An 11,705-nucleotide genomic window follows, 5' to 3' on the forward strand; every position below is an offset into this window, starting at 1 on the left:
CATTTTTAAACTTCCTATATATACAATGTTATTTGCATCCATATTAGCTTAGGTGTAAATTTATTTTCACATATCAAATAAATAGTGGTTAGATAAATGTTAGATATATCATATCATAATGCCACCTTGGTGTGGCTGTCAGTGAATATTTTCTTCCAATGGACAATGTATAAACCACATTAGTCACTCCACACAATGATTTCATGAAATATTATAAACTTTAAATATTCTTTTAAAGTACTCCATAAAATATCAAACTTTTATACGGAGTATAATATTTATTTAATTATATTTCACCATTTACTAAATTTCTCTGTCCATCTTAAATTGATCGAAGGATCTTTGGCATAAAGTAAAAATATAATAAAGTAGGAGAAAAAAATAAATTAAATTAAATTAAAAATAATTGATTTTTGTCAAGCAATGAAGTGCTTAATTTAACTTGAAATATCCCATAAGGATATACAAATAAATTAATTAGAGGGAGGAGGTGATATTTTTTGTATAAGTAGTCAAAGTAGTCCGGCCAATTAAATCATAAATCAATAACTTTGTTGATACCTGTTGGTCCAATTTTGAACATTGGTCAAAGATAATTCGTGCTAGAAATGTTGCAATTATAGGTCTGAAGAATGTATTGAGATTAAATAAAGGGTAGTGCTACTTGTAATACGTATGCAAGTTAAATTAAATTAAATGTACTAATACGAGCTTAAATGTACTAATACAAGCAAAATGCACATCTAATTTCTTATTCATCGCTAGTCTTTGATGCCCTTAGCAACCCTTTGGCCCCAAAAAAATTGAATCATAGAGAAGCAAGATTAGCCTTCACTAAGTCTCTCAATCTCAGTCTCAACCAATACTACAACTCTTCAACTACTACTGCTACTATGTAGGAGGGAAGAATCTATTGAGATTAAACGGCAGCGTATAGAATTCTTCGTTGCGACTATCGCCTCGGAACGTCCGGAACTTGGCCCACCACGGCATCCCCCGGTCCTTCTTCGACTTCTGTACCTCGATCGTGTTGTCGAGGAACACTGCGATGATCAGCCCCACCATGGGCGAGGACATGAACACCGTGTTCAAGAAGGCGTTGAACTGAAAGAGATGAAAATTCAAGACTTATGGTTCAATGCAATCTCGTATTTTATTTCATAAAGGCCGGGCTTACCCATCCTGCATTTGTCTGTACTAGGCCACGACGATGCGGGGTCCAGTACCCGTCGAAAAATTGGGGTATGGAGATCCCAAGGAAGAGGGAGATGCCAGTTATAAAAAGACTCCTCATGGAATTCATATTAGTGAACTGGAGAAATGATAAGCCAACTGAACCTGGAAATTTGGAGGGAAAAACGGTTACAAACGAGACGGAATTTCTTTTAATTATGTGGTGCTGAACTGAACCTATCGTACCTACGAGGCCGAATAGGACACAGTACAAAGCAGCATATATCGGGAATGGGATTGAAGCAAATACAGCTCCGAATTTCCCTGCACCCTCATCATTTTTTTAATTTCAGTTGAAACGCAAACAAGAAAAATCGGATCGACTACATAGAGCTGGGAATGAGATTGACCTAAGATGGAAAAGAATATCATGAAACCAGCCGAGATCTGGACCACTCTCCTGCTTCCCACCCGAGTAAGCCCAAGCAGCCCGACGTTCTCCCTAGAAACGCGCCACCATGTTCAGAAACGTCAGAATTTTAGCGGTCACCCAACTAAGCAAACAATTTTTAGTTGATACATACACGGATACAGTGGAGCCAGTCCCCGTGCCAAAGAGGCCGTCTAGTAGGACACCGATTCCCTGCATGTGAAAAAAGGAAAACGAGTCACATTACGCGATTTAAAAAACGGAAAACGAACCACATCACATGGTGATAATGCTAACAGAATCAGTGGCTCCACCTGCCAACCAATGCCCCGGCTGAGAACGTATGCTGGAGGTGGAGTGGCTATAGCCAGCCGAGATGCTGCCTTGTATGCTCCGGTCGACTGCAGTATTTACCAATGAAGCCATTGATCAGACACTTGAAAACAAACACACATACAAGCAAACTTCATTGTAGCATCATCCAGTTACGAAAGAGGGTGTTCATGTTGCATGTACCTCAACCATTGAGACGAGCACAGCTGACATCATCGCGAAGCAATGGCCAGCAGCGAACGTAGGCGGGCCCCACTGGAGAGGATAAGGGAACATGAACCTTGACATCAGAAAAAAACACATCAATTAGCCCCTAATTATTTGTGACTTCGTTTGTGTGAGGAGTGATGTAGGTAACACGAACCACGGTGCTGTAGATATGAGATTGGCTCTGTCCGTCCGACAGTTGACCTGAGTGTTGTTTGATCTGCCCCGGTAAGCACCACTAGCCGTCAGCACAATGGAGTATATCCAGATAATGGCGACAGAGATCAACACAGGGAACCGTTCGAAGATGGGGAAGTCCCTCATTGGTCTGATGTGCTTAAGATACTGCAGTTGGGGAAGGGAACAGACAGTGTGTTACTTGCAAGAATGTCATGATCAAGAACACACTTTCTTGCATGATTTACTCACTTGAGACAAGCCGATGACCAAAATAAGCATCGGCAAACCAATCTCCACACAGTTTCCTAGCTGCACAGCATCTGACAGATTAGTGAACATATAGTCAAAGATTGTACGCGATCATTGCAAGAAACTAGCAAGTGTATGCACTTACGGAGGGGAACCCTCGTTGAAACAGCCCTAAACCAACTAATCCAACGACAGGTGCCATTCCAAGGGGGCTAAAGAAGCTGTCAAGAAACAGAAAATGATTCATGAACATGTCAAAAATGGAAGTTCTGTTGGCCTAATTGGTGAAACCAAGAGTAAAAACAAATTTATACCGCGAAAAAAGGCCCCAAACTTGGCTGTAGCCTAGAATTATCTGTATACTAGCAGCAACAATTAGGGCTCCTTGGATAGCTCTCATAGAGTGCGTAAATCTCTGCAAAACAGAAAGAGAAAAAGGCATAAGCTCTCCTCTTTTCATCTCTTATCATGATTATTGAGATCAATGGGTACTCACTACATGAGGATCCTGAATTCGTAGAAGCGATGAGTCATTGATGATGTATGCTATGGGAACAACATACGCGAATGAGCCCCCGACCACAGCAGGTAACCTGGTTCCGAAGAGTGTCTGAAAGAGCGTGTTGAGGCCAGCAACGAACAACAATGTCTGAATAACTTTCGCCTTATCTCCCTGCGTTGATCCGAAAACAAGAAAACAAACTGAAAACTGAATTCATATATATTCACATTATATGTCACAAGCCTTGCAGAATGCTAGAATTCACGGTGTGTCTGAAATTACAGTGTTGAAACACTCGAATTTCTTATTATAAGCAAGCGAAATAAGTCCTAAAGTTTGCAGCTTGATAATTAGACAATGCAGATAAACAAGAAAGAGCAGTGTCTTACATCACTTCCTCCCATCATAGGAACAAGCATTGTCGGGATCATCACACTTGTACCAAGTACTAAGATGTAATTCTGAAATGCTAACAAAACGGTTTCAGCTGCAGATAGAAGAATAAACATCAGAGAATTTAGACACGAAATAGTAAGAAAAAACAAATTCTGCTGCTTTCATGCCTGCACACATGTGTCTACAGGATTTCCCCGTTGAACCCTTCGCCTCTTAACGGATAATGCGATTTTTTTACTTTTAAAGGAAAGTCTACACCACTATAGCAGCAAAAATTGGAAAATAGTTCAAACATGGATGAAAATCATGGCCTTCATTATCCTATAATTACTCATATTTTTTAAAATTTTTATGTTTGTACTGCTTTAAACATTAAATAGATCACGTTATCACCTTACACAAGATTGCTTCATCACTAAATGATCATAAAAGCAGATTTTTCAGCTTCCAAATTTGTATGAAAAATTCAATTCTCACCAAACCAAGTAGTACTACATTAAACAATAAAGTCCACACAGAGACCATATAAAAAGGATGGGGGAAAAGGCACAAAAATCCAGAAAATCTGATTCACCCTTCAAGATTTGAACTTTGATTACTTCAAGCACATTATAATCATGATTCCAGCACAAACAATTAGTAATGAACATTTTTGTTACACAATTTTTTAATGAACAAGAGAAAATCCCATAAAAATTGAATTGTAGGGGGGACCATAACCATTGATTCACGACTGGCAACAGACCTATTTACAGTTCTGAAAACCAACCAAATAGTCATGTACCAAACACTCATTAATCCCAACAACATAGCTTCCCACCTTTAATGTGGCAAAGCCCCACAAAACTCCAACATTTCTACACATGTTAAGAGGAACAGAGGATCTGGTGTGATATAAAAATCGTTTCTTGATTAAATTCTGAGACACACTTATTACAAGAATTTCAAGAAATGTCATTTTATAGTCAACCAAATAATGCACAGAAAAAGATTTATAAATCCATTGATCTGAATGTGTGACGTGATGTAAAAATCGTTTCTTGATTGAAATTGAAGCCCCCCTACACCCCACCCCTCTCACTTCACAGATATGTGGAATATGCTAACTTTAAATAAAAGAGAAAAAAATACATATAGAAAAGAAACAAACATCAGTGAAACCACAATAAGTAAGTGTGTGTTGTGTGTGAAGAAAAGAGAGGAAAGGAGAGTGGAAACATACGCCATGGAGGATTGGAATCAATGCAGTATTCGAGGTCTTGGAGCTGCTCCATGGGAGGGTGTAGAATGTCACCCATTACTGCGTGTTTCTGAGCTTGAGAGAGAGAGGGAGAGAGTCAGGAATAAGGAAGGAGGAAAGTAAAGCGGCAGAGACAAGAGATAGAAAAGTTGGAAAAAGTGCAGCCGGGAAGAATATATAAAAGGAGGGGGAACAAATATGCTGCCACTCACAAACAGTAAGTAAAGTGGAGAATGGGAATATAACAAAGATTTTACACACACACACACACACACACACACACACTCGGAGGAGGCGAATGTGTTTGTTTCGGTTTCCTCATATCATGGGACGAAAGGCTCAGCCTTTTGAATTTATGCCGAATCTGTGAATTTGTATTGCATTTCACTCTTCTTTTATTTGCCGTTAAGGCTGCTTCAATTCAAAATAATGAGGACAATAGTAGTAAATAGTTTTGTTTTTAGTATGTAATTTAGTTTTAGCTTTTCCGGATACTAATTATTATCAGACCACTATTAATGGCATTTTTTTAAGGGAAATTTGGGTGTAAATTCCTAAACTTTTGTTAAATTCTTGTTTTGCAAACTTTAGCTTTGAAATCCACCTATAAATTATTAAATTATTGATTTGTTCTGATTTTGCAACTAATTAAAATTTTGTGACTAATATAGTTGATATAATTCACAATTCAATAAATGCCATTATTTAATTTAGTACAATATAATACGATGTTGTTACCCCGCCTAAAACTTGTCGCCGTTTTGATTGACGTTCGACGATGCCATATAAGTAAGTTATTAAATTATATTAGTGTCGAAATTTTGATTGGTTGCAAATAAAAAAATAGAACTAATTAAAAATTCTATCACAAAATAAGAACAAATGAATAGGCAAATTACCAAACCCTTTTTATTATCATAATTTAGATAGATGTTTTCAGGAGAATTGTAGTTGTGCAATTCTTACTAAAGATAATTTGACTTTGGTTTTTCGATATTGATTGTAGGGAGGAGAAGGATCAAGGATATGAGAACTTTTGTGATCAGCTAAATGGACTTAGACCTCAAGTACTCATATCATTGTACGTAGAATAATTAACAAGATATACATCGGTAAAATATTAAATCTTATATTACTGGTGATGAAGGTTTATATTCTTTTTAGTTATCACAAGATTCACAACAACATTAACATAACCTATCAATGGGCCTAGTCAGACTTTATGGCTGGGCCTTCTGATTGGGCTAATTTATTGAAATTAATTACAATATTAATGGTTTGACTTATTATAAACATAAAATTCGGAATTTACTTGACTTTAGAAATAATCATATCCGATTGCACAAAATGTTCAATTTCCCGAACAATTGACCAAATTAAAATGGGCAGTAGCTGCCTATGAAATCGCAACAGTAGTAAAATCCAAAGTCCAATGCTAGCATGTCTAGTTACTAGAATGTTTGAAAAGATAATATAGGTAGTCAAATTTTGATTGACTAGCAATCGAATTTATGCTAAGAAAAATATTAGATGAGGAGACTTTTTAGGAAAAATATCACCATTCCTCAAGACCTCAACTATGACAATATCTTGATCACACATAGTTCTCTGTCTTTCTGCATTACCATCCATTTTGGTCTCAAACACTACCTCCCCCTCCCTTGAAGTTGCTGTGCTCAAGGCCACCACCCACGATGACGACCCCGTTGACTATAGGGTCGTCCACGAGGTCCTCCTCCTCCTCTCCTCCAACAAGTTCCACGCCACGGCCTGTGCCCGTGCCATCGCCAAGCGCATAGGCCGCACGCGGAACTGGATGGTGGCCCTCAAGTCGTTGATGCTCGTCTTCCGGATCTTCCAGGACGGCGACCCCTACTTCCCCCAGGAGGTCTATGCGGCACCGATACGGATACGCGTATCGGTATCCGAAGGATACGGATACGCGGATACGGCTCTTTCCCAAACAACCCGATACGCGGATACGTTTTAACTATTTTTTTTAATAAATAATAATAGTGCAAAATAAATTACAAAATAGATATTCTAATTCAACATAGAGACATTAAAGGTCTATTACACTCAAAATAACATGATAGCAGCAGGTTCTAAATTAGGAAATAATTAAAAGGTAGTAGCAAACTAGCATCAAGCCATCAACATCAAGCTTCTTCCTCATTCCCCGTCTCCTCCAGCTCCACACCTTCATCCTCGGCATCACCCAATCCAAATGATACAGCCTGCAACTCAGGTTCATCAATGGAGAGGTCAGCAACTTCAAGAAGACCAACACCACTAAGGGAATCAAAAGAATCTCCCCCAACATCCCACATCCTTGTCTCTCCTTTCTTGTATGCATCAGTTCTTCTTGACAAATGTCTCAGATTTGAGTGCACAAAGACCAAATCTTCAGCCCGCTCAGGAGTTAAGGCATTTCTCTTGACACTATGGATGAAGCTATATGTGCTCCAATTTCTTTCACAGCAAGAAGAAGAGGCCGGTTGGCTGAGCAGTTTCATGGCCAAACTCATCAAAAGAGGGATAGATTGTCCATGATTTGTCCACCATGTCATTGGGGAAACAGCCCATCTATCATGTATAGAATCAGGGTCATTGAATTCTTCTGAACAACTAGAAAACCTTGCATATTCTTCCTTCACTGCAGCCAACTCTTGCGGTATGCGAAAGAATTTCTTGAAGCAAGTCATCCTCATTTGTGATATTTCCTTGTCCTTGTGGGGGGGTAGTCGGCCAGCACCTTCTTGAAGCCACATGTTGCTGTAAAATCTGGAATTGGCAGCAATTTAGATCATGAAGTTAAAATGAAAAAATGAAGAGCAAAGAATCTGAATTTTAATTGCACAGTGCATATTACCTTGGATTGAGTGAATGAGCCAAACAATGAAGTGGATTATTGCCTTTTGTCCACCTAGCAATCAATATATCATGAATAACAGAGTAGAGGTCTGACTCCTCATTTGGTTCCTTCCCTTCATACAAATGAGCTTCAACTCTTGTATAGCTAGTGCTTTTTGAAAATGGACAATAGTTGCATCTCCATAATATATTTCCTCCACCAGGTTTAGGCTTCTCTAGAATGGTGACATGATCCCACAATGGAGCCCTGATATCAGTTATTTGTCTGGACCCAGATCCAACACTAGAACTAGCAGCAGAACTAGCACTAGAACTAGCAGCAGTAGCACTCAGATTTGGAGATGCCATACTGCTGAAATTATAATTGAATTGAATTGGGGGAGCAAAAAACTGAATTATAACATAGAAAAGCGATGGCAAAAATAGATACATAAAACTGAATTATAACATACCGAATCTATGGAGGCGGGGAGTTTTTGACCTAGCTGCGGCTTTCTCAATTGTGTGGAATCTTATATTGTATAGAGCATCATTATTTATAGAGCTAGATTTGTTCATCCAGCTGCAATGGGCTACATCACAAATGGGCTTTTTGGTCCAGCCCGTTAATTCTATCGGGCCGGCTCCTTTAGATGGGCTTTAAACTGGGCCGTATCCACCGAGATACGTATCGAATCTGAGGTTTCCCGGCCCAATACGGCCCATCCCGCGGATACGCCCAGGATACGTATCCGTCGCGTATCCGTCGCGTATCGGTATCGGATACGTATCCGATACGCGATACGGCAACAAAGTGAAGTATCCGTGTTATATAGCAGGAGGTCATCCACGCCATGAGACGCGGTGCCAAGATCCTCAACCTCGCCTCCTTCCGAGACAAGTCGAGCTACACTAGCCGCTGGGACTTCACGTCCTTCGTCCGAACCTTCGCCCTCTACCTAAACGAGCGCCTCGAGTGCTTCCTCACGGGCAAACTCCAACTAATGAGGCACGCCAAGATAGGTCCAGGCAAGGACAGTAGGCGGCCTAGCGAGCCGGTTTTAGATATGAAACCGGCTATGATACTCGATCGAATCGCGTCCTGGCAGCGGTTGCTCGACCGGGCCATTGCTACTCGGCCGACCGGTGAGGCCCGGGTCAATCGGTTGGTCCAAATGTGCTTATACGACGTCGTTTTAGAGAGCTTCGGTCTTTACAAAGACATCTCCAAATTACAATTCCAAAAGTGTGTGAATGCATACCACGCTTGCGCCAAAGCTGCAAAGCAATTCAAAGAGCTAAACAACTTCTACAATTTGTGCAAAAGCATAGGAGTTGGGTGCGATTTCGAGTATCCAAGCGTTCAATCAATCTCGGAAGATCGAATTAAGGCTTTGCAAGAATTCTTGAATGAACAATCTATTTCTGTCTCACCCAATCACAAGCCTACTGTTAAGAGCACGATTCTCTTAACGAAGAAAAACCTGCGATTTCACTCGCAACACCCCAATCCGGCGCCCCGATCGTTGGGGTCGGCGGCTCAATACGTGGCTGGCGCGGAGAACTTCCCCCGTCGGCAGTCTTCAAGGTTTGATAAGGAGTATTGCACAAGTAATGTGGGCAAATTATATCTTCATTATTTTCCAATGAATAGAAAGATAACAATCTACCCTATTTATAATAATCTAAACCCTAACTTACGGAATAAGAAACAAATATAAGAAAAGAAGATATGCAAATCCCTAATATATCTAAACTAAATAATAATAATAATAGGCTCGTAACAACTCCCCCACGGTTAAAATCCACCTTGTCCTCAAGGTGGAGACTACGAAGCAACGAAGAGTCGAACGCAGAAGCTGTGGCGAGTTATCTCCTCCTGGATCAAACGGACACGATTGTTGTTTCAATCTCCAATAACCTACTATTGTGTATTCGATGTAAACCTCCTCAACGAACTTCCTCATGATCGTAACATGAAAGGGCTTGTTATCAAGTTCCCCCATCCTCTTCACACCCATACGAGAGTATATTGACATGTCTTTCAACCCATTAATCGTACCTTCACGAGCATCATGTAGCTCATCTTTATACCGATTATGGAGCTTCTCTGGTATTGAAGGAGACCCGGGGGACCATGTATCTGCATTCACTTCCTTCACATATGTCTTTGCGAGACAACCATCGAAATTTAATGCTGCAGCTTTACTTGAATCATGATGACCCTCATCCTCAACAATTTTATCCACCTCTATAGCTTGTACTTCCTCATCTACTACTTTCTTCTCGTTGAGCCGCAAGTCAACTTGATTTAACACTCGTGAATCACCTTCAACTCCCAAGGGCATCTCTTCACAAGAAACAAGTTGCGTCGTCGGGCGAATAATTGGTAGATGCGAGGAGGGAGATGGGACAACAACATATGCAATCGGTGGTATTGCTGAGCGTTGGAGACTTGTCGGACTGAGCAGCGGCTGCAGCACAACCGTGGGCTGCTCGTGGCAGGATCGGCTTTGGGTTGTAGCTGCCGGGGAATTGCTAAACCGATTGAGGGACTCCATATGTGCAGCAACAGGTTCGTGTTGCTGCCTATAGGCGTCTTGACGCCGCTGTGCGGGCCAACAACTTTGGGGTGAGCATTGCGGTGGCGGCCAGCCGGGAGGCTGTTCGTAGCAGGTGCGAAAACGAGTAGGGTGTTGGGACCCCCGATCGAGCTCCTGTGGGTAGCGATCCGTCGGCCTTTCCCAACTAGAGCGCGGTCGCATATCCGGGCGCGAGCGATAGGGTGCAGTCGCCACGCCGAACTGCGGAAAGCGGCCCCCTCGGTTGTGTAAATCGCGGGCATCACCACGCCGGCGTTGGATACCCCTACCACTGTCCCGCCAGCCGTGGTTGAAGGGCCAGGGGGCATCCTCCTCGGCCGTCCACCCGTCGCGCTGGGAACGATGCCCGTCAAAGTCTGCCTCATCCGAAAAATAGGGTGGATCCGGGTAAGGGATACGCGGCGTCCCCAGCTTATCAACGCGCCTATCCATCGAATCCAACAGGAACTCCAATCTATCGAATCGAGCCATGATCTTCTCAAACCCTAGCGACAAGGGGTCGCCCGTCCACGCTGTATCGATGTAGGTGCGTGACATTATGTAGGAAGAGCTATGGCGAGAATACAGTGGCGCTGATAATGTGAAAAAATTGGATGCCGATGTCCTTCCACTTTGTAGATTACAAAAAAAAAAGGCTAGCTATGGTGATGGGATCGAATAATGGATTGAATAATGTGGATTTTGGTTTGGTAGGTGGAGTTGGTGGTGATGCGGAGGAAGAGTACGGGATGAAAGCACCAGTTGTTAAGAGCACGATTCTCTTAACGAAGAAGAACCTGCGATTTCACTCGCAACACCCCAATCCGGCGCCCCGATCGTTGGGGTCGGCGGCTCAATACGTGGCTGGCGCGGAGAACTTCCTCCGTCGGCAGTCTTCAAGGTTTGATAAGGAGTATTGCACAAGTAATATGGGCAAATTATATCTTCATTATTTTCCAATAAATAGAAAGATAACAATCTACCCTATTTATAATAATCTAAACCCTAACTTACGGAATAAGAAACAAATATAAGAAAAGAAGATATGCAAATCCCTAATATATCTAAACTAAATAATAATAATAATAGGCTCGTAACACCTACTCATGAGAATGCAAGAGAGATGGAGAGATCGTTATCTGAGGTGGGAGCATCGTGCGCCTCTCTACAAGAGTGCCTGGCCATCCCACAACTAGACGAGGCATTCATACTGAGTGAGATGGGCTCGGTCAGGTCCCTCCCCGTCTCCTACTCCATGGTCGACCTCATCTCATTGTGGGATGAGTCAGACCTTGACGATCAACAACAACAATTACATCACGACTTTCAACAATGGTCGCCATCCGACAATTGGGAAGTCGTGATGGCAAAGACATTAGCATCAACGTCGTCACTGTCATCGCCGTCATTACTACCAATGTCTGACAACAAGGCCGAGACAGGCAACTTTTCAGACAATTGGGAGCTTATTTTATTCGAACCAGAATCAGAACCGGAACTCGAACTAGAACCGGCGGCTCAATCGTGCCTACTACAAAACTACACAATGCCACCAAACAA

The 11,705-nt window shown here is 41.7% G+C and overlaps 3 protein-coding genes across 5 annotated transcripts; 1 reads left to right on the plus strand and 2 right to left on the minus strand.

Annotated features, from left to right (window-relative positions):
* Window positions 1-682: 682 nt before the first annotated feature.
* LOC121809312 (nucleobase-ascorbate transporter 1) lies at window positions 683-4,785 on the minus strand. The gene is made up of 14 exons (XM_042209873.1): window positions 4,693-4,785; window positions 3,464-3,561; window positions 3,069-3,245; window positions 2,887-2,987; window positions 2,718-2,793; window positions 2,573-2,632; window positions 2,301-2,488; window positions 2,120-2,216; window positions 1,918-2,004; window positions 1,758-1,816; window positions 1,584-1,675; window positions 1,420-1,497; window positions 1,178-1,338; window positions 683-1,104 (listed from the first exon to the last, which is right to left on the minus strand). Exons 1-14 carry the CDS (start codon window positions 4,766-4,768, stop codon window positions 892-894), a joined length of 1,563 nt encoding a protein of 520 aa, XP_042065807.1. The 5' UTR covers window positions 4,769-4,785; the 3' UTR covers window positions 683-891.
* Window positions 4,786-5,760: 975 nt separating this feature from the next.
* On the plus strand, window positions 5,761-9,244 carry LOC121808686 (clathrin coat assembly protein AP180-like). Its single transcript, XM_042209279.1, has 4 exons — window positions 5,761-5,791; window positions 6,315-6,598; window positions 8,406-9,014; window positions 9,218-9,244. The coding sequence occupies exons 1-4, from the start codon at window positions 5,761-5,763 to the stop codon at window positions 9,242-9,244; spliced, it is 951 nt and encodes a 316-aa protein (XP_042065213.1).
* LOC121806854 lies at window positions 6,691-8,395 on the minus strand. Of its 3 annotated transcripts, none has more exons than XM_042207017.1 (3): window positions 8,037-8,395; window positions 7,583-7,933; window positions 6,691-7,494 (listed from the first exon to the last, which is right to left on the minus strand). In XM_042207017.1, the coding sequence occupies exons 2-3, from the start codon at window positions 7,930-7,932 to the stop codon at window positions 6,870-6,872; spliced, it is 975 nt and encodes a 324-aa protein (XP_042062951.1). In that variant the 5' UTR covers window position 7,933; window positions 8,037-8,395; the 3' UTR covers window positions 6,691-6,869. The 3 variants fall into 3 exon arrangements, with proteins under 3 accessions (XP_042062951.1, XP_042062950.1, XP_042062949.1); XM_042207016.1 differs by having other exon boundaries at window positions 7,583-7,936; XM_042207015.1 differs by having other exon boundaries at window positions 7,583-8,395.
* Window positions 9,245-11,705: the final 2,461 nt, after the last annotated feature.

This window comes from Salvia splendens, chromosome 6 (assembly GCF_004379255.2).
Source record: "Salvia splendens isolate huo1 chromosome 6, SspV2, whole genome shotgun sequence".
Classification (NCBI taxonomy): domain Eukaryota; kingdom Viridiplantae; phylum Streptophyta; class Magnoliopsida; order Lamiales; family Lamiaceae; genus Salvia; species Salvia splendens.

Coding starts and splice junctions, on each gene's coding strand:
- LOC121809312 (XM_042209873.1), bottom strand. CDS start 4,768: ATGGGTGACATTCTACACCCTCCCATGGAGCAGCTCCAAGACCTCGAA. Junction 3,562..4,692: donor TGATTCCAATCCTCCATGGC/GTATGTTTCCAC, acceptor TTCTATCTGCAG/CTGAAACCGTTTTGTTAGCA. Junction 2,489..2,572: donor TGGTCATCGGCTTGTCTCAA/GTGAGTAAATCA, acceptor CCCCAACTGCAG/TATCTTAAGCACATCAGACC.
- LOC121808686 (XM_042209279.1), top strand. CDS start 5,761: ATGGACTTAGACCTCAAGTACTCATATCATT. Junction 5,792..6,314: donor CCTCAAGTACTCATATCATT/GTACGTAGAATA, acceptor GATCACACATAG/TTCTCTGTCTTTCTGCATTA. Junction 9,015..9,217: donor CACCCAATCACAAGCCTACT/GTTAAGAGCACG, acceptor TCCAATGAATAG/AAAGATAACAATCTACCCTA.
- LOC121806854 (XM_042207015.1), bottom strand. CDS start 8,016: ATGTATCTATTTTTGCCATCGCTTTTCTATGTTATAATTCAGTTTTTT. Junction 7,495..7,582: donor GCTCATTCACTCAATCCAAG/GTAATATGCACT, acceptor TGCCAATTCCAG/ATTTTACAGCAACATGTGGC.